Genomic DNA, 24,047 nt, shown 5'->3' on the forward strand with positions numbered 1-24,047 from the left:
AGCCTGTTGAGCAGGGAGCCTGATGTGGGGTTCCATCCCAGAACCCTGGGATCATGACCTGAGCCAAAGGCAGATGCTTAACTGACGGAGCCACCTACAGGTCTCTCATCTCTGTTTTTTTTTGTGTGTGTGTGTGCTTCACAAAATTCTTAATTTTTTATTGGTTGTTTTGAGGATCAGTACAGACGTTTCAATTTGTACACAATTCTTAACATACGTATTGAAAATCTAAAAAAAACCATGTAGTTGTGATTCTTTTCTAAAAGTTATTCCAGTGACCTTCCAGCTTAAAATTTGGAGGCAAATTTTCCTTAACAGTATATCAAGTACCAAGATCTTCAAATGCTGATACACTGTTACATTGTTAAGTCCCATTAATTCACAGTGTAATATCATATATACTACATACTCAAATTCTCAATCTTGCACAGCACATTAACAGAGTTACTAGGAAAACTGGACTACCACAACCAAGATGTTACAGAGTGCACAAGAATTCTGGCCGGGAGAGCCAAGATCTAGGAGTGGTTTTCTTTAGGAAACAATTCTACCAAAAACAACATGGGAATAGAAGTAGTTTAAAATATTCAAGACATAGTAAATGCACGACCGACTCCAAATTGCCATTTAGTATGCTTGGTATTATAGGATATAAAAACTACCCCAGCTATGGAATGTTGAGCTGACACCCAAGACAATCAAAGCCTCCCACATTCAATATCCCACTATTTCCTGGTTGCACCAAAAAATAAACAACCAGCAAATGATTTCACCTCTTAAAAAAAAGCATCTACACTTAAAAAATGGGATGAGGTGGGATTCCCTCCTTCTTAAAAATGTTTCTAGAGCTACTAAAAAACTTGCATTTACAAAATAGTTGATAAAAATATTCCTCTGGATTGTACAAGAAAGGCGACAGGGACCACTGATAAGACATGGTTTATGGTATTAATCAGACTTGGCTTCTTTCTCTCCTGCTTCATCGGAGGCTGGACTCTCCTCATTTTTAGTTTCTCCGTTTTCTGCAGGTAAGTCTTTCGTTTCTTGGTTAGCCACTTCAGCCTGTTTTCCCTTTGCTCCCCTTTTCCCCTTTGCACTTTTTTGTCTGAAGATTTATCCTGAAAACAGCACTATGTTGAACGGTCAGGTTGACTATCCTGCTACAGCTAATCCCTTGATACCATGTAATGAGTAGCTAAAAGGATCAATTTTGAGTTTATCATTTTCATTTACATGTTGGAAGAATCTTTCCTGCCGCCTTTTTTGGCTTCGTTTCCACTTTTGCAGGAGCAGGTTTAGCTGACAACCTCGCTGACCTCCTCTTGGGCTCCTCCTCCGACGCCCCCTCGGCGGAGCTGACCTTCCTCTTGGGCATCGTGGCGACGGGGCGGGTGCGTGCCGGGTGCCTGCGGGCCGTGGCGCGCCGAGACCCTTCACGAAGCTGGGCTGCCTGGCCGCTACCGCTCCTCCCGCTGCCCGAGCTGCTGCCTCATCTCTGTTTTTTTTTTTTTAAGCTGCTCATTTTTTCTTTCTTTTTTTTTTTTTAAGATATTTTTTATTTATTTGACAGAGAGATAGAGCACAAGTAGGCAGAGCGGCAGGCAGAGGGAAAGGGAAAAGCAGGTGCTTTGCTGAGCAGGGAGCCCGATGCGGGGCTCGGTGACCTGAGCCGAAGGCAGCTGCTTAACCGACTGAGCCACCCAAGCGCCCCTTTTCTTTCTTTTTTAAAAAAGATTTATTTATTTATTTATTTATTTATTTATTTATTTATTTATTTGAGAAAGAGAGAGCCCATGTGAGTGGGGGGAGGGGCAGAGGGAGAGGGAGAAAGAATCTCAAGCAGACTCCCTGCTGAGTGTGGAGCCCCACATGGGGCTTGATCTCTTGACCCTGAGATTGTGACCTGAGCTGAAATAGTCACATGCTCTACCAACTGAGCCAGCCAGGCACCCCCTTTTTTCTTTTTCTTTTTTAAATTTTAATTTTTTCAAGTAAGCTCTGAGTCCACCGTGGGCCTTGAACTCATGACCCCAAGATCAAGAGTTGAATGCTTTACTGACTGAGCTAGCCAGGTGCCACTTCATATCCTATGAAGCAGTTTTTTTTTTTTAAGATTTATTTTAGAGAGAGTGTAAGCAGGGGGTGGGGGGAGAGGAGGGGCAGAAGGAGAGGGAGAGACAGTCCTAAGCAGACTCCATGCTGAGCACAGAGCCCAACTTGGGGCTAGATCTTACAACCCTGAGATAACGACCTGAGCTGAAACCAAGAGTTGGTGGCCTAACCAACTGCCTCTGAAACAGTTTTTTTTTTTTTTTTTAAGATTTTATTTATTTATTTGAGAGAGAGAACACAAGCAGGATGAGGGGCAGAGGGAGTACCAGACTCCCTGCTGATCAGGGAACCCAATGTGGGACTCGATCCCAGGACTCTGGGATCATGACACGAGCCGAAGGCAGACGCTTAACCGACTGAGCCACCCAGGTGCCCCTGAAACAGTTTTATATTTAAAATTTTTGGATCCAAAATTAAATGTGCCCACAAAGAGCCAGAGATTGTAATCTATTTATATTTATTGTGATTACTTCTATGTTTATATTGAATAAACTTTTTTTTTAAGATTTATTTATTTATTTATTTGAGAGAGAGAGAATGAGAGACAGAGCACAAGAGGGAAGAGGGTCAGAGGGAGAAGCAGACTCCCCGCTGAGCAGGGAGCCCGATATGGGACTCGATCCCGGGACTCCAGGATCATGACCTGAGCCGAAGGCAGTCGCCCAACCAACTGAGCCACCCAGGTGCCCGAATAAACTTTTTTTTTAAAAGATTTTATTTATTTGACAGAGAGAGACCCAGTGAGAGAGGGAACACAAGCGGGGAGAGGGAGAAGCAGGCCTCCTGCCGAGCAAGGAGCCCGATGTGGGGCTCGATCCCAGCACCCTGGGATCATGACCTGAGCTGAAGGCAGATGCTTAACGACTGAGGCACCCAGGCGCCTCTGTTAAATAAACTCTTAAATGGTAATTTAATGAGTGTAGAATTTAAGACAGTAGTTACTTTCCTCAGCCCTTTGAAAATAGTCTTCCTTTTTTTCTTACTGACTTATATTGTTGCTAATAAAGTAATCTTAGTCTGGTTGTTACTCTATTTTTATTTATTTATTTATTTGTTACTCTTCTTTAGTTAATCAGTCTTTTCTGGTATTAGGATTATTATTATTTTTTGTTCTGTACTTTCACTCTGCTGGTCTTTGAGTGGATTTATTTATATTTATTCTCAGGATGTGGTATACTTTTTCAGTTTAAGAATTCTTATTTGTCTTCAATTCTGGAAAATTATTGGGCATTATCTTTTAAAATTCTGTTCTTTGGTCTCTCAAGTTTCCATTATATGCATATTGGATTGTCTCATGATGTTGTTCATGTCTCTTAATTTCGCTTTCATATTTTTTATTTCCTTGTCTTTTCTGCTGTTTTTTGGGAGAGGGAGTTGGTGATTTTCCACTTATTTACCCCTTTTCATTTGGGTTCTACTCTGATGTTGAAACATTCATTGAGATTTTTTATTTCAATTGGTGTATTTTCTTTTTTTTTAAAGATTTTATTTATTTGACAAAGAGAGACACAATGAGAGAGGGAACACAAGCAGGGGCAGTTGGAGAAGGAGAAGCACTCTGTGGGGAGCCCGATGAGGGGCTCGATCCCAGGACCCTGGGATCATGACCTGAGCTGAAGGCAGACGCTTAGTGACTAAGCCACCCAGGCGCCCCTCAATTGGTGTATTTTCTTTTCTAGACTTTTGTTTTTCTTAAATGTGCTCCTTTTTTGTTTTCAATATCTTACTGTTTTTCTTTGAACATCTAATTTTATTTAATTTTAATTGAAATTGTTTTTAAAATCAGACAGTACAAACTCAAACGGAATAAAAGATTATTCAGTGGTGTGCCTGGCTGGCTTAGTCAGTGGAGGATGTAACTCTTGTTCTTGGGGTCGTGAGTTCAAGCCCCACATTGGGTGTAGGGATTACTTAAAAAAAAAAAAAAAAGATTATTCAGTGAAAAATCACTTACCTTGGACTGCCCCCGAGCTTTCCTCCCTGGAGGCAACCAATATTTACGCTTTCTTATATATCCTTCCAGAGGTATTCTGTGCATGGATAAGCGAATATATGTATGTCTGTATGTGTATGTTTGTGTAGGCCAGTGTGTGTGTGTGTGTGTGTGTGTGTGTGTGTGTGTGTGTCTACATACCAATTATATATTGTTTATTTACTTACCTACTCCAAGGTAGAAGACCACTAGAGTGTAAGTTCTTTGAGGGCAGGGATTTTTTTTTTTTTTAGTAGGTTCAACACCCAGTGTGAGGCTTAAACTCAGAACCCTGAGATCAAGAGACGCATGCTCTGCTGACTGAGCCAGCCAGGTGTCCTGAGGACGGGGTTTTTCATTTCTTTTTATCTCTATGCACTGCTATAGCCTTAGTGCCTAGAATTGTAACATACTACCCATTTTTCTACAAAGTTATCCTCCTTGGATCTTACTGATTTGTTGGACTCCTTTATTATTATTTTTTATTTTTTTAAAAGATTGTTTATTTAATTTATTTGAGATAGAGAGTGAGTGGGAGCAGGGGGAGGGGCAGAAGGAGAGGTAGAAGCAGGCTCCTTGCTCAGCAGGGAGCCCCCATGTGGTACTAGATCTCAGGACCCTGGGATCATGACCTGAGCTGAAGGCAGACACTTAACCAACTCAGCCACCCAGGTGCCCTGTAGGACTCCTTTCTATCAGTGCTGTGAATTATATTTTCCAAGCTTACAGTGTTTTTTAAATTAGCTTGTTTAATTTTTACAATGTAGAAATAGTCATTTTGTTTTTAACTGTCTTAATCTTTTCATTTTTATCTTTTATTATTCAGAAATTCTCTGTACTTCTATGTTGTAAATAAAGCTATTCTTTTCTAATCACTTTTATGATTTTACTACCTATATTTAAATATTTGATCCATTTGGAATTCATCATTCAGTTGTACCAGCAACATTTATTATATATTTAATATTTTTCTCATTAATTGGAAATGTCCTCTTTATACTGAATTTTCCCAAGTATTTTGGTCTGTTTCTAAGCTTTAATCTGTTACCTTGATTTGTCTATTCATGTACCAGTACACACTGTTACAATAATTTAGTTATTGCAGCTTTATTTTAGTATTAGTTAGTTTAGTTCTTCATCATTATTCTTTCTTTTAAGAATTGTTGTGGTGTTTCTTATCTTTTATGTGAGTTTTAGAATCAGTTTGCCTGTTTCCAAAAGCATACTATTACCATTTTTCTTGAGATTAGAGTGATTTTATAGATTTAGGGATTTAATATCTTTATGGTATTGAATCTTTTTATGTAAGTACACGGCATACCTTCATGATGTGTTCAAGTATTTTGTGTTCCTTGGTAGACATTAAAAATTTTTAAAAATATATGTATCTTGCACATTTCCTGCGATGTTTATTCTTAGGTTTTTCTCTTTTCTATTGTATAAATTGGAACTCTCCTTCCATTGTATCTTCTGTTCGTTGTTTGCATATGAGGACTACTAAGTTTTGCATATTGATTTTTTTGGTAGAGGTTTTATTTATCAGGGAGAGAGAGAGAGAGAGAGAGTGCATGCACGAGAGAGAGTGAGAGAGAAAGCAGGGGCAGGGGGAGAGGGAGAATCAGGCTCCCCCGCCCTGAGCAGGGAGCCTGACGTGGGGCTTGATCCCAGGACTCTGGGATCATGACCCGAGCCAAAGGCAGATGCTTAACTGACTGAGCCACCCAGGCGCCCCTTGCATATTGATTTTTGATGCAGCTAACATACTGAATTTTTTTAATGTTTGTGTTAGATTTTCAGGTGATTTGTTTTGGTTTTCCAGGCATATAATCTTTTTTTTTTTTTTTAAGATTTTATTTATTTATTTGAGAGAGAGAGAGAATGAGAGATAGAAAGCATGAGAGGGAAGAGGGTCAGAGGGAGAAGCAGACTCCCTGCTGAGCAGGAAGCCCAATGCGGGACTCGATCCCGGGACTCCAGGATCATGACCTGAGCCGAAGGCAGTCGCTTAACCAACTGAGCCACCCAGGCACCCTCCAGGCATATAATCTTATCAGCTGTGAATGATGGTACATCTATTTATTTCTATTTATTTATTTTTTTTTTTAAAGATTTTATTTATTTATTTGACAGAGAGAGAGACAGCGAGAGAGGGAACACAAGCAGGGGGAGTGGGAGAGGGAGAAGCAGGCTTCCTGTGAAGCAGGGAGCCCGATGCGGGGCTCGATCCCAGGACCCCGGGATCATGACCTGAGCCGAAGGCAGACGCTTAACGACTGAGCCACCCAGGCGCCCCACATCTATTTATTTCTTATTTTTATACCTCATCTTTTTCTCAACCAACTGCAATGACTAATGCTTACTAAAATATTAAGTAATAGTGATATGTGTCATCTTTGTCTCGTTCCTGACTTTAATGGGAATGTTTGTATTGTTTCCTAATTAATATGATTTGGAGGCTTAAATAAATATCTTCTTTCTAATGGATCTTTAAAATCTTAACTAAAAGGGGTGCCTGGGTGGCTCAGTTGGTTAAGCAACTGCCTTCGGCTCAGGTCATGATCCCAGAGTCCCAGGATCGAGTCCCACATCGGGCTCCCAGCTCAGTGGGGAGTGTGCTTCTCCCTCTGACCCTCTCCCCTCTCATGCTGTCTCTCACACTCTCTCTCAAATAAATAAAATCTTAAAAAAACACAAATTTTCTATTTTTTTTTAAGATTTTGTTTATTTGAGAGAGAGAGAGAGAGAGAGAGAAGGAGAGCCCAGAGGGAGAGCACAGAGGGAGTGCAAAGAAGGAGAAGCAGACTCCCCACTGAGCAGAGAGCCCAATATGGGGCTCCATTCTAGGAACCTGAGATCATGACCTGAACTGAAGGCAGACACTTAACCAACTGAGCTACCCAGGCACCCCCAAATTTTCTATTTTCTTGAGTTATTTTATGAGGAACGGATGTTGAATTTGATATGATGGTTAATTTTATATGTCAACTTGCTGGGCCACTAAGTATCCAGATATTTGGTCAAACATTATTCTAGATATGTCTGTGAGGGTGTTTTTGGGTGAGATTAACATTTGAATTAGTAGACGTGAGTAAAACAGATTGCCCTCCCTAATGTGGGTGGCCCTCATCCAAGCATTTAAAGGTCTGAATAGAATAAAAAGGCTGGCTCTCCTATGATTAAGAGGGAACTCCTTCTTGCCTGACTGCTTGAGTTGCGACATGGTTCTTTTTCTGCTTTTGGACTGGAACCAAAATTTTCTTGAGCCTTGAGGCTGCCAGCTTTTGGACTGGAACTTACACCATTAGCTGTCCTGGATCTCAGGCCTTCCGACTTGGACTGGAACTACACCATTGTCTCTCCTGGGTCTTCAGCTTGCTGACCGCAGATCTTGGGACTTCTCAGCCTCCATTATCATGTGAACCAGTTCCTTATATTAAATCTCTTTCTCTCTTTATATATCCTATTGGTTCTCTTTTTCTGGAGAACTCTCATACATATGGTAATAAAAGTATTTTTCTCTTTTGATCTTTTAGTAAAGTGAGTTATATTAGTAGGTGTTTTAATAGTGAGCTATCCTTGGGGTCCCTGGGTGGCTCAGTCGTTAAGCGTCTGCCTTTGGCTCAGGTCATGATCCCAGGGTCCTGGGATCGAGCTCCGCATTGGGCTCTCTGCTCCACGGGAAATCTGCTTCTCCCTCTCTCACTCCCCCTGCTTAGTGTTCCCTCTCTCGTTGTGCCTCTCTCTGTCAAATAAATGAATAAAATCTTAAAAAAGAAAATAGTGAGCTATCCTTGCATTCCTGATATATTATTCTTTCACGTGCTGCCAACTTTTTTTGCTGGGGTATTTTTGCCTTGATATTTGTGAGAATGGACTGTGATTTTCTCTTTCATGCTTTTGTTAGGTTTTGATAGCAATGTTATTCTTGCCTCAAAAAAATTATTTGGAAGTTTTTTTTCCCTTGTGCTTTGGAATAGTTGAAATAGTATTGGAATTATTCCTTAAATGTTTGATAGAATTCCCCGGTGAAGTGCTTGGTCAGATACTTTGACACTTTTCCTTTTCTTCTGAGGTAATTGGTCTATTTAGAATTTTGTTTCTTCTGTTTCAATTTTGGTAATTTATATTTTACTAGAAAATTATTATTTCTTATAGATTTTTTAATATACTGTCATAGAGATGAGTAAATTTTGACCATTTAATGTTTTTTGTTTGTTTAAGTCCCTTTCAGATTAGTTGCAGTTCTTAGAATGTGGATTCTACACTATTTGGTCTGCTGGTTCTTTTTCATGGATTTTCATTTCTCCTGTGATTTATTCTTCTTCTTTTTTTCAAAGATTTTATTTATTTATTTATTTGGCAGAGAGAGAGAGATAGCAAGAGCAGGAACACAAGCAGGGGGAGTGAGAGAGGGAGAAGCAGACCTCCTGCGGAGCAGGGAGCCTGATGTGGGGCTCGATCCCAGGACCCTGGGACCATGACCTGAAACGAAGGCAGATACTTAACGACTGAGCCACCCAGGCGCCCCCTGTGATTTATTATTCTTTATTGAAAGTCTGTTTTCAGTGGGAGATGATTTTTCTTGGAGTTCTTGTGTTCTAGGTTGTGAATGTCCTTAATACAGTGGTCTCACATTTGCTCTCCTGGAGTCCTATAGGTTCTAGATATGTTGAACCTAAAGGCTTTACTTTAATTTCATGGCCCACATTTTCTGTATGATGTGTATAGTACAAATCTCAAACCTGAACTTGATCTTCATAGTTGGCTTTTATTCCTCACTTAAGGCAATAAGATTTAGCATTATCCCACTACAAATGCCTACTATGAAATGGGAGAAAGCTAATTTTATTTTGTGGTATTTTAGAAAGTAATTAGTTAATTTTATGGTGAGATCACTATCATTGGGAAAGAGAGAAACAGGTCTATTTATTTATTCCCACATGTAATAGTCTGATACAGGGTTTAATAAACTATAGCCTGAAGGGCGCCTGGGTGGCTCAGATGGTTAAGCGTCTTCCTTTGGCTCAAGTCATGATCCCGGGGTCCTGGGATCGAGTCCCGCATTGGGCTCCCTGCTCCTTGGGAGCCTGCTTCTCCCTCTGCTTCTCTCTCTCTCTCTGTCTCTCATGAATAAATAAATAAAATCTTTAAAAAAAAATAAACTATAGCCTGCCACTTTTTTTTAAATAAAGTTTTATTGTAATACATCCATACCCATTTGTCAATGTATGTTTTATGGTTGCCTTTGTGCTACAATGACAGAGTTGAATAGTTATAACAGAGACCATATGGCCTAAGATATTTACTATCTGACCCTTTATAGAAAAAATTTGCCAACCACTGGTCTGATAACTATAGTGCAGCTAGGATATGGTTAATTTTTATCTTTGATTCCAAAGTACACATGACTACAGAGTTTTAAAGGTCAGGTTGAATAAAAAGTGTATCACTAGCAATAAGGAAATATTTGACTTCTGGTGTGGGAGATACACATTATACAGGTAACTTAAGGACTTTAAGTTGCCTTAGATAGCAAAAGAAAGACTGATTGATGAATGACTTCACATTGAGGAATGTGGATTTATGTGCCTTGCTTGTATTCCTTTAAAATAATTCAGTTTTAGAATTTACGACCTTCTGGTCATTCGTCCTTAAAAATAGATCTTAGTTACGTTATCTGTTCAATTGATACTGTTATTCATTTAGTTCTGAAGTCTGGCTTTAGATAAGTAACAAAGACCATTGGGTTATATTTTATGAAGGATGAAAAAAACCATGACTAGCAAAGTCCTCATGGTCTTTATGTGGTCTTTACTGTGTGGGTCAGTAGCCCCATGAATTACAATTAGAATAGTTTGTTGTTTTCTTTACTAAGAATTATTTTTAAAAATTTTCTTGTCTTAAGCAATCTTATTTAGTTGTATAGCTGTAAAAATAACTGTTTGAGCAGTTGGTTTGGAAGGAACTTGGGCTCCTTTAGATTGTGACTGTCAGAGGTATAGCACATTTCTTAAATTAACCAACCTGATTATTTCATTGGTTAAACTTGGGCTGTCTTTATGAATTGTAAATCTCTTAGGACCTCAAAAAAAGTTAAACTGTTATTGGGTAACATGTATTTTAGGTTATAAATAATGGTCAATGTTCTACAGATTACCATGATAGAATTAGAAGGTTTTGAACATAAAGCTCCATTTCAATATCTATATAATTACTGATTATAAGGAGAAAAAAGAGAGAGAAGCTGCTACTTTCTGTATTCTGGGAAAGGTGTGTAGAAGAAAATCTAAATTCATTAGAAGTGAAGCTTAGTTTTTTTTTTCTTTCTCGTACTATATGTTTGAGAATATATATAAATACTTTAAAAATGCACATAAAAGATTGGTTTTATTTTATTTTATTTATTTTTAAAGATTTTATTTATTTATTTGACAGAGAGAGACACACAGTGAGAGAGGGAACACAAGCAGGGGGAGCAGGAGAGGGAGAAGCAGGTTTCCCGCAGAGCAGGGAGCCCGATATGGGGCTCGATCCCAGGACCCTGGGATCATGACCTGAGCCGAAGGCAGATGCTTAATGACTGAACCACCCAGGCGCCCCAAAAGATTGGTTTTATAATAATTCCAGAAATGGATTTATTCAAACCCAAAAAAACAAAGAAGTCTTCTCTTTTAGTGTATCAGCTTCTATATTTCACAGAAATATGTTTTTAAGGCTAATGATTTAGCTAATTTGCTGTTAGGAAATAATTAAGGCAGATGGACTAAGGCAGTGGTTCTCAACTGGGGGCAGTTTTACCCCTAAAGTGATATTTGACAGTGTTATTTTTGGTTGTCACAATTAGGCAGGGGGTGCTAATGGTATCTAGTGGGTAGGGCCCGGGGATGTCACAAAATATTCTGTAATGCACAGGACAGTACTCTGCAATAAAGAATTATCTGGTTTTAAATGTCAGGAGTGCTGAGGTTATAAATCCCTGGCCTAAAAGTATTAGAGAAGAGGAAAACATTTTATAACCTCTATTACTGAATTCAGGGAAAATATACTTTTAGAAACAGAATAGGTTGGGTTTGCATTTATAATCATTTGTGAGCTTCAAATATTTACCTTTGATTATTAAGCTTTACTTTTTCACATTTAAAAAAACCCATGAAATAGAGATTAGGGTAATTTCATTGTTTTTAGGAAAGTGACTTAGAATATTTTAGATTTTACTGAACTCTATTTAGGGAAGGACCGAAGCATGTGTAAGTGGAGATGACATTAGTGTTTGTGTGTACATTTGTAAAGTAAGTGAGAAAAATGTAAAACCAAATGGACGGTGGTCTCAGTCTCTCATCCTCTGGTAAGTGGAAAATATGTCCAGCTCCATTGTAGCAGTGATTGACAACCTGTTTAATGTTTCCAACTAAGAAGTGCTTCTGTCGGGCGCCTGGGTGGCTCAGTTGGTTAAGCGACTGCCTTCAGCTCAGGACATGATCCTGGAGTCCCGGGATCGAGTCCCACATCAGCAGGGAGTCTGCTTCTCCCTCTGACTTTCTTCCCTCTTGTACTCTTTATCTCTCATTCTCTCTCTCTCAAATAAATAAATAAAATCTTAAAAAAAAAAGAAGTGCTTCTGTTGAGATACAGTAGAAGGTTCTTATTTTCTTTTTATACTGTCCTTGTTTTGTTTGGGAATTTGATTGGGAGGAGACTTTTTTTCCTTTTTTAAAGATTTTATTTATGTATTTCAGAGAGAGAGAAGGGGCAGGGGAGGCGCAGAGGGAGAAGCAGACTCCCTCTGAGCAGGGAGCCTGGCATGGAGCTCGATCCTAGGACCCTGGAATCATGACCTGAACCGAAGGCAGCCTCTTAATGGACTGAGCTACCCAGGTGCCCCAGAAGGAGACTTTCTAGGAAGATTATTGTTCCAGTGTCTTGAGATAACTCACCTTTTACTACCCCATGATATAACTCTGTATTTTAGCATGTATTGTGAAAACTGTAAAACCTGGAATCCCATTCCAGGACAAAGTAGCAGTGTCACTTTTTTTCTTTTTAACAATAGCTTTACTGAGAAATAATTCACATACTATAAAATTCTCCTTTTAAAAATAGCTTTTGGGGGGTGCCTGGGTGGCTCAGTCGTTAAGCGTCTTCCTTCTGCTCAGGTCATGATCCCAGGGTCCTGGGATCGAGCCCTGCATTGGGCTCCCTGCTCGGCGGGAAGCCTGCTTCTCCCTCTCCCACTCCCCCTGCTTGTGTTCCCTCTCTCTCTGTCAAATAAATAAATAAAATCTTAGGGGTGCCTGGGTGGCTCAGTTGTTGGGTGTCTACCTTTGGCTTGGGTAATGATCCCAGGGTCCTGGGATTGAACCCTGCGTTGGGAATCACTGCTCAGCAGGAAGCCTGCTTCTCCCCCCTCTCCCCCACTTGTGTTCCCTCTCTTGCTGTGTCTCCCTCTGTCAAATAAATAAATAAAATCTTTAAAAAAATAAAATCTTTACAAATATATACAATTCAGTGTTTTTTAGTATATTTACAAGGTTGTGCAGCCATCACCACTAATTTAAAAAATTTTTTATCATCCTAAAAAGAAAACCTGTACTCATTATTAGTCACTCCCCATTTCTCCCATCCCCCAGTTCCTGACAACCACTATTGCACTTTCTGTGTCTATGGATTTACCTATTCTGGATATTTCATATAAATAGAATCATACAATATGTAGCCTTTAGAAAGACTGATTTCTTTTACTTAGCATAATCTTTTCAACATTGATCCGTGTTATAGTGTACATCAGCACTTCATTCCTTTTTATGGCCCAGTAATATTCCACAATATGGATAACACCGCATTTGTCTTGTGTCCTGTAACCTTGCTGAACTCTCTTACTATTTTTTTTTAAAGATTTATTTATTTGTCAGAGAGGGGAGCATAGCATATTAGTTACCTATTACTGCATAGCAATATTACCATGAATGCAGTAGTTTAAAAGAACACATATTTATTATATCTGTTTCTGTGGTTCAGGAGTCCAGGCATGACTTAGCTTAGTCTGCTGCTTCATGATCTTACAAAGCTGCATTCAAGGTGTCAGCTTGGGCGGGGTGCCTGGCTGGCTCTTGATCTAAGAGTTGTGAGTTCAAGCCCCATGTTGGATGTAGAGATTACTTAAATAAATAAAAGGAAACTTAAAAAAATATAAAGGTGTCATCTGGGGCTGGCATCTTATCAGAGGTTCAAGTGGGGAAGGATCTGCTATGTGACTGATGGCAGCATTCAAATCGTTGCAGTCTGTTGAATTGAGGGCTTCACTTGATATGGTTCATATGGCAGCTTGATTCTTCGAAGCTAGCAAGTGAGTCTCCTAGTGAGATGAGTTACAGTATTTTTTTTTTTTTGAGAGAGAGAGAGAGTGCATGCCTATGGGGGAGGGGCAAAGGGAGAGAGAATTTTTATTATTATTATTTTTAAAGATTTTATTTATTTATTTGACAGAGACAGCGAGAGCAGGAACACAAGCAGGGGGAGTGGGAGAGGGAGAAGCAGGCTTCCCACGAAGCGGGGAGCCCGATGCGGGGCTCGATCCCAGGATCCTGGGATCATGACCTGAGCCGAAGGCAGATGTTTAACGACTGAGCCACCCAAGCGCCCGAGAGAGAATTTTTAGAAAGATTTTTATTTATTTATTTTAGGTGGGGAGGGGCAAAGGGGGAGGTAGAGAGAAACTTTAGCAGACTCCATGCTGAGCGCCAAGCGGACGTGGAACTCGATATAACCCAGACACCATGACCTGAGCTGAAATCAAGAGTCCAACGCTTAACCGACCTAGCCACCCAGATGTCCCTATGTGATTTCATATTCATTTTCATTTCAGATACCTTCTTTTCTTATCATTATCATTATTTTTCATAGCATGATTGTTCCCTCCTTTGTGTCTCCTCTATACCCTGTACAGACTTTTATCAGAGCAATGATACATTTTATGGCATTTTGTTTTATATGTTTGCCTTTCTCTGTTAGATCAAACCTCCCTGTGTTTTTCATCTTTGTGTCTTTAGTACTTAGCACAGACTCGGCCATGTAGAGGGTACTCACTAAATATTTGTTACATGAGAAAAAAAACATTTATTATAAGAAAGTATAGAATTTGCTAATCAATATGTTGTACACCTGAAACTTATGTAACATTGTATGTCAATTATATTTCAGTATAAAAAAAAGAATGCATTGAGAAGCAACTTAAGAGAGAGAGAGACTCTGGAGCTAAACTGCCTCTATATGAATTTTGGCTCTACCACTTACAAGCTTTCTGACCTTGGGCGAGTTATTTGACTTCTGTGCCTCCATTTCCTTATCTGCAAAATGGAGATAATGATAGTCCCTACCTTAGGGGGTTGTTGAGAGGATGTAATGAGCTAGTATGTATAAAATACTAGAATAATGTCTAGCACATAATATAGCCTATATAAGGGCTAGTTATTATTATTATTTTTTTAAAGATTTTATTTATTTGACAGAGAGACACAGTGAGAGGGAACACAAGCAGGGGGAGTGGGACAGGGAGAAGCAGGCTTCTCGCTGAGCAGGGAGCTCGATGTGGGACTCGATCCCAGGACCCTGGGATCATGACCCGAGCCGAAGGCAGACGCTTAACGACTGAGCCACCCAGGCACCCCAGGACTAGTTATTATTATTTCTGTTACATATGCAGTTAAGATTTTGAGTTCTTTGTGCTAAGTACTGTGTTAAGAACTTGTTTACATTATCTTTTTAAATTACCACAACAATCTTACAAGTGGTTATACTTCCATTCTGTAAATGAGGAAATTGCTTCTGCCGTGGGAGCCATTAAGAAGCAGCAGCTATGGCTCAGCGACCCTATGAACTTGGGCCTCAGCAAGGGCCACAAGGTGACTAAGAACATGAACAAGCCAAGGCACAGCTGCCACTGCGGGCACCTCCCCAAGCACACCAGGTTTGTGCGGGACATGATCCAAGAGGTGCGTGGCTTCACCCCATACAAGCATCGTGGCATGGAGTTTCTCAAGGTCTCCAAGGACAAGCATGCTCTCAAGTTCATCAAGAAAAGGGTGGGGACACACATCAGTGCCAAGAGGAAAAGAGGGGAGCTGAGCAACCTCCTGGGAGCCGTGAGGAAAGTGGCAGCCAAGAAAGATTGAACTCCTCCCCTAGAGGGTTAATAGAGCTTTTTGGAACTTGAAAAAGAAGAAAGAAGGAAAGAAGGAGAAAGAAGAAAGAAAGAAAAGAAAGATGGAGGGAGGGAGAGAGGAAGGGAGAAAGAAGAGAAAGAAAAGAAAGAAAAGAAAAGAAAGAAACTGAGGTCCAAAAATATTTAGTGTCTTGCCAGTAGGTAAATGATACAGCTAGGATTTGAATTCCTAGCTGTGTAATTGATGAATGGAATATTATACCTACTTTTGATCCAGTATATAAGAAAAAATTTTAAAGATTATTATTATTTTTTAAGATTTTATTCTTTATTTTAGGTGGGGGGAAAGAGAGAGGGGGGAGGGGCAGAGGAGAGGGAGAGAATCTCAAGCAGACTCCATTGAGTGCAGAGCCCACAGAGGACCCAGATCCCACCATCCTGAGATCATGACCCCAGCCAAAACCAAGAGTGGGACACTCAACTGACTGAGCCACCCCAGCGCCTGAAAGATTATTTTTATTGTTTTTACATATTATACTAATTTATACTGTATTTCTAGAATATGATTGTGTGTCACACACACACTGCATACACACACACGCACACTGTCTTATAGAGTTCAGCCTGATTCACTTTGTGTGGTAAGTATACAGCTAGCTATATAAGAGGCTTAAGTTCCTACTTTCCCCCTTGGTATATATTTCCTAAATTGACAGCACTATGTCTGGAAGTGCTAAGCTATAAGAAACAGTAAACTTATAAACTAAAAGAGCCAGCTATCTGCCATCTGCTTGGGTACTGAAAAATTGATTTATTCACATTCATGGTTACACATTTATTATTTAGTGCACATGGAGTTGTCATGCAAACTCTGTATCTGTAGCAGTATTAACAGATGTGTTATAAAGAAAGTAAGGGGTAACTATAGGAAACAAACAGGGTTGCTGGGAGGGGAGGTGGGTGGAGGGATGGGGTAACTGGGTAAGGGGTATTTAGGAGGGCTCTTGATGTAAAGAGCACTGGGTGTTATGTGCAACTGATGAATCTTTAACTCTGCCTCTGAAACTAATAATACATTATATGTTAATTGATTTTTTAAAAAGATTTTATTTATTAGAAGAGAGAGAGTGCGCATGAGAGGGGGGAGGGGCAGAGGGAAAGGGAGAAGCAGACTCCCCACTGAGCAGGGAGCCTGATGGGGGGCTTGATCCCAGGACCCCGGGATCATGACCCGAGCCGAAGCCAGATGCTTAACTGACTGAGCCACCCAGGTGCCCCTAGATAATTGATTTTAAATAATAATAAAAAAAGTAAGGGGAACATTTTAGTATGTGAATGTTATTTTGTTGTAATATGTTTTATTTTTGTGCTTGGGAAGGTAAAGATTTTATGTTCTCTGGTAGTTTTGTCTGCTTTATCTGAGAAATAAGATATCGGGTCTTAAAATGCTGGTGTGGCCTCGGTGGTCTTATTGCCCTAACTGCCTATAATTTTTTAGCTTCTCAAACTACAACTTGTGACATTTGCAAGACAGTGAATCATTTTTCTTTTTTTTTTTTTAAGGATTTTATTTATTTTTTGCCAGAGAGAGAGAGGAGAGCAAGGGAGCACAAGCAGGGGGAGCTGCAGGCAGAGGGAGAGGGAGAAGCAGACTCCCTGCCAAGCAAGGAGCCTGATGTGGGGCTCGATCGCAGGACCCTGGAATCATGACCTGAGCTGAAGGCAGACTTTTAACCGACTGAGCGACCCAGGCATCCCTCTTCTATATGTGATCATTGTCGCAGCCTGAATCTACAAATACTCCAGGATATTTTTCAAATTCTCTATTTTTTATTTCATGGTTGTGTTTGTGCTTTTCTATCTGCCTCTCTGCGACCTCACTATAAAAAGTCTTTTCGTCGGGCGCCTGGGTGGCTCAGATGGTTAAGCGTCTGCCTTCGGCTCGGGTCATGATCCCAGGGTCCTGGGATCGAGTCCTGCATCAGGCTCCCTGCTCCTTGGGAGCCGGCTTCTCCCTCTGCTTCTCTCTCTCTCTCTCTCTCATGAATAAATAAATAAAATCTTTTTTTAAAAAAAAATGTTTTCGTCAACACTACATATGATCCTGTTCTAACAAGATGTAATGACTGTATGTTTTAATAGTCACTGTGTCAGAGAAGAGTTAGATCTATAGTCTTGGAGGTATATAAGGCAGCTTTTGCAAGATGACTAAGAGCAAGACAGGATGATGTGAGGTAGTGCATGTTCTACCTGAGGGTGAAGGTTAGGAGGAAGCCCATTAGGCATTTCTGAAGTACCAGTTTTTAGTGTTATTTGTGACTGAGATACCAGTTTATACCAAGGCTGTTTGGAGAAACAAAGTAATGAGTTCTGGGAGTGATCTGAACTATCCCCAACTTCTAAAACATCAATGAGCAAGATGTGTGTATATGAGTGTGTGTGTGTTTCTGGCTGTCCATGTTTGTCCCCTCATGTCAGACCAGCCATTTCAGAATTAAATTGCTCCACAGAGTCAGAGAATTAAGGGAACCTTCAATATCAAGAATGAGATTGGGGTGGGGCGCCTGGGTGGCTCAGTCGGTTAAGTATCTGCCTTTGGCTCAGGTCATAATCCCGGGGTCCTGGGATTGAGTCCTGCATCAGGCTCCTTGCTCAGTGGGGAGTCTCCCCCTCCCCCTCCTCCTGCTCATGCTCTCTCTCTTTCTCTCAAAAATAATTAAACAAATAAATCTTAAAAAATATAATAAATTGGGGTGCCTGGGTGGTTCAGTTGATTAAGTGTCTGACTCTTGATTTCAGCTCAGATCTTGATCTCAGGGTCATGAGTTCAAGCCCCATGTTGGGCTCCTAAAAAAATGAGATCAAGGAAGATCAAATATAGAGAAAACCCTTCATTGTACAGCATTACTCTGGCATGAAAACATTGTTATATAGGAATTGAGCACATTTTTATCCATCAAAATGTTTTCAGTGTCAGAAATAATCAAGGAAAAGAGTAAGGTTAGAGGCACTAGAGCAGCGAGGTTTGAACTTTTATTTGTGGAGGGTGTGAAGAAGGAAAAGAGACAAGTAGCAGTCAGAGATAGGTTCCTAAAGGTCAGGGAATGTGCCAGATCTACCAAACATAAATTCCAAGGGCTGGACACCATATTACAGAGATTTACAAAAGAGAGTTTAAAGAAGAAAACAAACTTCCCTCCCCATCCTCCACCACCCTTTTTCTTTTTTTTAAAAGATTTTATTTATTTATTTGACAGACACAGTGAGAGAGGGAACATAAGCAGGGGGAGTGGGAGAGGGAGCAGCAGGCCTCCCGTGGAGCAGGGAGCCCAATGTGGGACTCGATCGCAGGACCCTGGGATCATGACCTGAGCGAAGGCAGATGCTTAACGACTGAGCCACCCAGGCGCCCCTCCTTCACCACCCTTTTTAAAGGAGTTTAGCATTGAAAAGTATGAGAGAAAGAGGATGATAGCAGTCCAGTTAGGCTTTGGGGTTTGCACCTAGATAATGGTTTCTGTTGCATATCCTTATTGTCTGTCAAAACTACTTCTTGCTACATTTCCTATTGTTTCCTTGTTGCCTTTATCTGGTTCTGCAACCTCTTAGAGGTACTGGGGATTTCTGAGAGGGAGCTCTTCTGGGGAGGTACAGTATTTGGTGTGTGTCTGTGTGGGGAAATGATGTGTTTTAAAGGAGACACTGTATTTCTATCATATGCATACTGAAGTTTCACACACAGCAGTGTATGATTGTAGCCTTTGGCCATATTCAGTACATTTAATATTTCCTCTAGAGTTTGTGTGGAAAGTTGGGCTAATTAGTAAAGAATTTTGTAGATGTCTCAGTGGGTTGAGCTCAGCACTAGGTGACATCAAGTGACAATTTATCAAGTAGCATATTTTACTGTGTTCATATTGCTGTGCAGAAATATCTGCTAAGATCCTTCACCTCATTTGATAATTCAGCTGGGAAAACAAAAACTAGAAGCACACAAGTTTCATGTATAACTTCCATTCATTCAGTGCATAGAAGTATTTCTGTAAACATATGATATTATGTGAAGGCATGTGAAAGATATTACAACAAGTTGATTCTAGAGTGTTACCATTTTTCAGCAAGGAGAGTGAGGGTTGGTTGCTTTCCTTTTGTGATCTCATAGCACTGTTGATACTTCTAGCATGTGATAAACAGTGTAATTATTTGCTATTTTTTTTAAAGATTTTATTTATCTGTCTATTTATTTATTTATTTGACACAGAGAGAGACACACACACGGTAAGGGAGGGAACACAAGCAGGGGGAGTGGGAGAGGGAGAAGCAGGCTTCCCGCTGAGCACTGAGCCCGATGTGGGGCTCGATCCCAGGACCCTGGGATCATGACCTGAGCGGAAGGCTGACACTTAACGACTGAGCCACCCATGCGCCCTAATTATTTGCTATTTTATTCATTTATTTACTCAGCAGATATTTTAGTTAATGCTCACTAGGTGTAGGACATTGAGCTAGGTGCTAGGGATAGAGGAATAAAATCCTGCCCTAAAAGAGCTCTTTGCTTAAGGTAGAAGACAGGAAATATATTTAAAACATAGTATTTGCTAAAATGAGCTTTAGCAAGAGCCTGAAATTGCTTAAAACATATTTGCTAATTGTGTGAAAGTATGCATAGGGTACTAAGGGATATAATACTGGGCCCTAGTATAAACGTTGTTTGAAGGGTTAGAGGCTTCCTAGAGGAGGTCACACCCTTGAGTTTTCCTGAGGAAGAAAATAGAGCTTGTCTGTGCACAAGTAAGGGAAAGGACATTTCAAGCGGTAGGAAAGGCATGTGTAGAGGCACAGAGGAATATACTAGGAATGGTGAGAAATTTGGTTTGGTTCAAGTCTGGTGGATGCATGTAAAGGAATGGCAAGACTCTTATGAGTCTAGAGGGAGAGGCAGGGTCCAAAAAATAAAATATTTTTTTTCTTGGTCCAGAGCCATTGAAGATATGTTTCTTTATCAGTTTTTTCTATTCCCAAATCAGCTGTTGGTTTGTTGGAACTCTCAGTTGTTTGTTTTCTATTTCATTAATTTTTGCTTTTTATCTTTATACTTTCTTTATTCTGGCATTTTTAGTTGAACTCTAACTCATTTATTTTGAATCTTTTGCATATCAGTTAGGATTGTCTTTGGCAGTATGTTTCAGAAACTTGAACATAGTGGCTTATACAAATAAGGGATTAATTTTTCTCAAGAAATCTTGAGAAATGCCTGTGTTGTGCAGCTGCTTAAGAAAGTCATCAACAAACCAGGCTCCTTCTAGCTTCCTCTGTCTTTAGTGTTGGACTTGCCTTTTGGTTACGAAGTAACTGCCCCTGATAATAAGGACTGCATCTTTGCTGCAGGCTATAAAAGGCATAAAGGACAATTTCATCAGGAAAACAGTAGCATTTCCAGAATCCCTACCTAGCAATTCCCATTTACATCTCCTTACTTAGTGGTAATGTTACCTGGCTTCTCTAGCCGTAAGGAAGACTGCCAGATTGAATGTTTTCATTAACTAAGCACATTGCCACCTATTTGGGGTCCTGTTAGTCAAGAAAGGGGGGAAAGTAGATGTTGAGTAAACATTATTGTCTGCTATGCTTGTTTTTAATTATCTTTTTATTGTTGACTTATAATTGTATTTCATAGTGGTCTGCGAATGTAGTTTTGGAAACACATTTTTTTTTAATTGTATTTATTTATTTAGAGAGCATGAGCATGAGGGGCAGAGGGAGAGGGAGAGAGAAACCCAAGCGACTCTGCACAATGCACAGAGCCTGATGTGGGGCTCGATCCCATGATCCCGAGATCAGACTTGAGCCAAAACCAAGAGCTGGGCACTCAACCAGCTGAGCCACTCAGGTGCCCCGGAATTACATTATTTGAAATTTTTTGAGAATTCCTTTATGATGTAGTATCCATGCATTTTGGTAAATGTTTTCATATAGACTTGGAAAAAAATAAAGCCTACCTTTATTGGAACAAGATTAGATCAAGCATGTCAATTTTGTTATTAAAATGTACCATATCCATACTTTCTTATCTTCTAGAACTTTCATTTTCTGAGAAGTATGTTAAAATATCCCATGAAGATTGTGGATTTGTCAAATTTGCCTTGTATTTTGTCAGTTTTTGTTTTAGACATTACAGTTCTGTGTTGTTAGATACATACAAGATCATGATTATTATTTCTTGGCAGAATAATTGTTAGGTTGTGTGCATGCAATGCTTTTTTTCCTTAAATAAGTTGTTCTCAAGCCTTTCAGGCCCAATGTTTGCATTATCTGGGTTCAAATTCTGGCTCTGTCATTTACTAGATGTATGATCTTGAGAAAGTTCTTTAATCTCTCTGTGCCCAGTTTCTATAGCTGTAAAATGGGGAACATTAATAATACCTACCTCCCAGAATTATTTTGAGGATTAAATGGGTTTATGTATATATATATATATATGTATATATATAGTATATTATAAATATATATGTAATATATATATATATATATATATAAAGCATAGCAGAACCTAGTACGTAGTAAGTGCTATGAATAATAGCTATGTTATTGCTATTATAACAGTTTTTTATTATAACAATTTTTTAATGAACTTCCCTGAAATGAAATTGATAGGTGATTGGGGCACTTGATTAAGTGTCTGCCTTCAGCTCAGGTCATGATCCCAGGGTCCTGGAATGGAGCCCCATGTCAGGTTCTGCTCAGCGGGAAGTCTGCTTCTCCCTCTCACTCTCCCTCTGTGCCCTCTCTCTCTCAAATAAATAAATAAAATCTTGAAAAAAAGAAATTGGTAGGTGATTAGGTTACTGTTGTTCAAAATTATAAAGCATCAACATGATATCCTAACTCTATGATAAACAACAAGTAAAAGAAAATTAAGGTAGTAAAAATACAGATTTCAATATACAGAATTACTGTAGAAAACTTAATGAGGTAGTCAGATGCTTTTACCCTCTTATAAATTACTAGTTTTAAGAGAAGACAATCAAAAGCCACTCCATGCAAGAAGAAAAATTGAAGAGCAGAGATGCTGGTGGATATTAGAATAAAAGTATAATAACAGAGCCCCCCCCCCCAAAAGAAACAACACACCAGACTTATTTGTATGTGATAAGGGGAAGAGGGAAGTAACCTCAAGTGAAATAGAGATAGCTTGCCAAGACAAATTACAGATTGATGAAGGAGAGGGAGGGAAAGAATCTTAAGCAGGCTCTGCACCCAGTATGGAGCCTGATGTGGGGATCATTCTCACAGCCCTGAGATCATGACCTGAGCTGAAATCAAGAGTCAGCTTAACTGACTGAGTCACCCAGGCACCCCTCTCCTTTTTTTTTTAATGTTGACCAATTCTTTTTTTTTTTTTTTTTAAGATTTAATTTATTTATCTGACAGAGAGAGACACAGCGAGAGAGGGAACACAAGCAGGGGGAGTGGGAGAGGGAGAAGCAGGCTTCCCGCTGAGCAGGGAGCCCGTTGTAGGGCTCAATCCCAGGACCTTGAGATCATGACCTGAGCCGAAGGCAGACGCTTAACGACTGAGCCACCCAGGCGCCCCTTAATGTTGACCAATTTTTTTTTTTAAGATATTTATTTGGGGGCGCCTGGGTGGCTCAGTTGGTTAAGCGACTGCCTTCGGCTCAGGAGTCCTGGGATCGAGTCCCACATCGGGCTCCCGGCTCAGCGGGGATCCTGCTTCTCCCTCTGACCCTCTCCCCTCTCATGCTGTTTCTCTCTCTCTCTTTCTCTCAAATAAGTAAAATCTTTAAAAAAAAGATTTTTTTATTTGATAGAGAGCAGGAACACAAGCAGGGGGAGTGGGAGAGGGAGAAGCAGGGTTCCCACCGAGCAGGGAGCCCCATGTGGGGCTCTAGCCCAGGACCCTGGGATCATGACCTGAGCCGAAGGCAGAGGCTTAACGACTGAGCCACCCAGGTACCCCATGTTGACCATTTCTTAATGATGTTCTGAAAATAACAACAGTGTGATTTTTCCTCAATTTATAAGGTAGTTGTATTTCTAGAAAATTCATATATTAAAACAATGCAAGGTGACTTTGTTTTTATGTAAAATAGAGTTAGAATCCAAGCTCAGGTAATAATAAATATGTTCTTCACTTATATGAATGTTTGGCAAGACATTTGAATTTCATACAGCACATAGAACAATGCTTCCTTGTTTAGTACTGTCCTGTACCTTGCAGGATGTCTAGCATCTCTGGCCAGCAAAACTCCCTGCCCCTAGTCATTGTTATAACCAAAAAACTTAACCTAAAACCTTCAAAAACACCTCCAAAATGACTTGGTATAGTAGTTGGTTAAGTGTCCAACTCTATTTTGGCTCAGGTCATGATCTCAGTGTTGTGGGATCAAGCCCCAAGTTGGACTGGGCTCTGAGCTCAGTGACTGGAGATTCTCTCTCTCTCTGCTCCTCCCTCCCACTCTCTCTCTCAAATAAATAAATAAATCTTTAAAAAAAATAAGCCCTATTTGTCTTATATTTATGTTGCTATACCAGCTTACTGTATACTTACTGTATACTCATTGTGACTTTTTTTATTATTTTTTATTTTTTATTTTTATTTTTTTAAAGATTTTATTTATTTATTTGAGAGAGAGAGGATGAGAGATAGAGAGCACGAGAGGGAAGAGGGTCAGAGGGAGAAGCAGACTCCCTGCTGAGCAGGGAGCCTGATGCGGGACTTGATCCCGGGACTCCAGGATCATGACCTGAGCCGAAGGCAGTCGCTTAACCAACTGAGCCACCCAG

At 40.0% G+C, this 24,047-nt stretch overlaps 2 protein-coding genes across 2 annotated transcripts in view; both read left to right on the forward strand.

The window, feature by feature from the left end:
• The window catches only part of TESK2 (testis associated actin remodelling kinase 2), a 137,224-nt gene that overhangs the window by 30,863 nt on the left and 82,314 nt on the right, over window positions 1-24,047 (forward strand). The gene's annotated exons all lie outside the window — the stretch shown is intronic.
• On the forward strand, window positions 936-15,501 carry LOC112811604 (uncharacterized). Its single transcript, XM_073903578.1, has 3 exons — window positions 936-945; window positions 1,288-1,497; window positions 14,789-15,501. The coding sequence occupies exons 1-3, from the start codon at window positions 936-938 to the stop codon at window positions 15,250-15,252; spliced, it is 684 nt and encodes a 227-aa protein (XP_073759679.1). The 3' UTR covers window positions 15,253-15,501.

Source organism: Callorhinus ursinus, unplaced genomic scaffold, assembly GCF_003265705.2.
Source record: "Callorhinus ursinus isolate GAN/ISIS: 27379988/994484 unplaced genomic scaffold, GSC_fseal_2.0 scaffold18, whole genome shotgun sequence".
NCBI classification, from domain to species: Eukaryota; Metazoa; Chordata; class Mammalia; order Carnivora; family Otariidae; genus Callorhinus; species Callorhinus ursinus.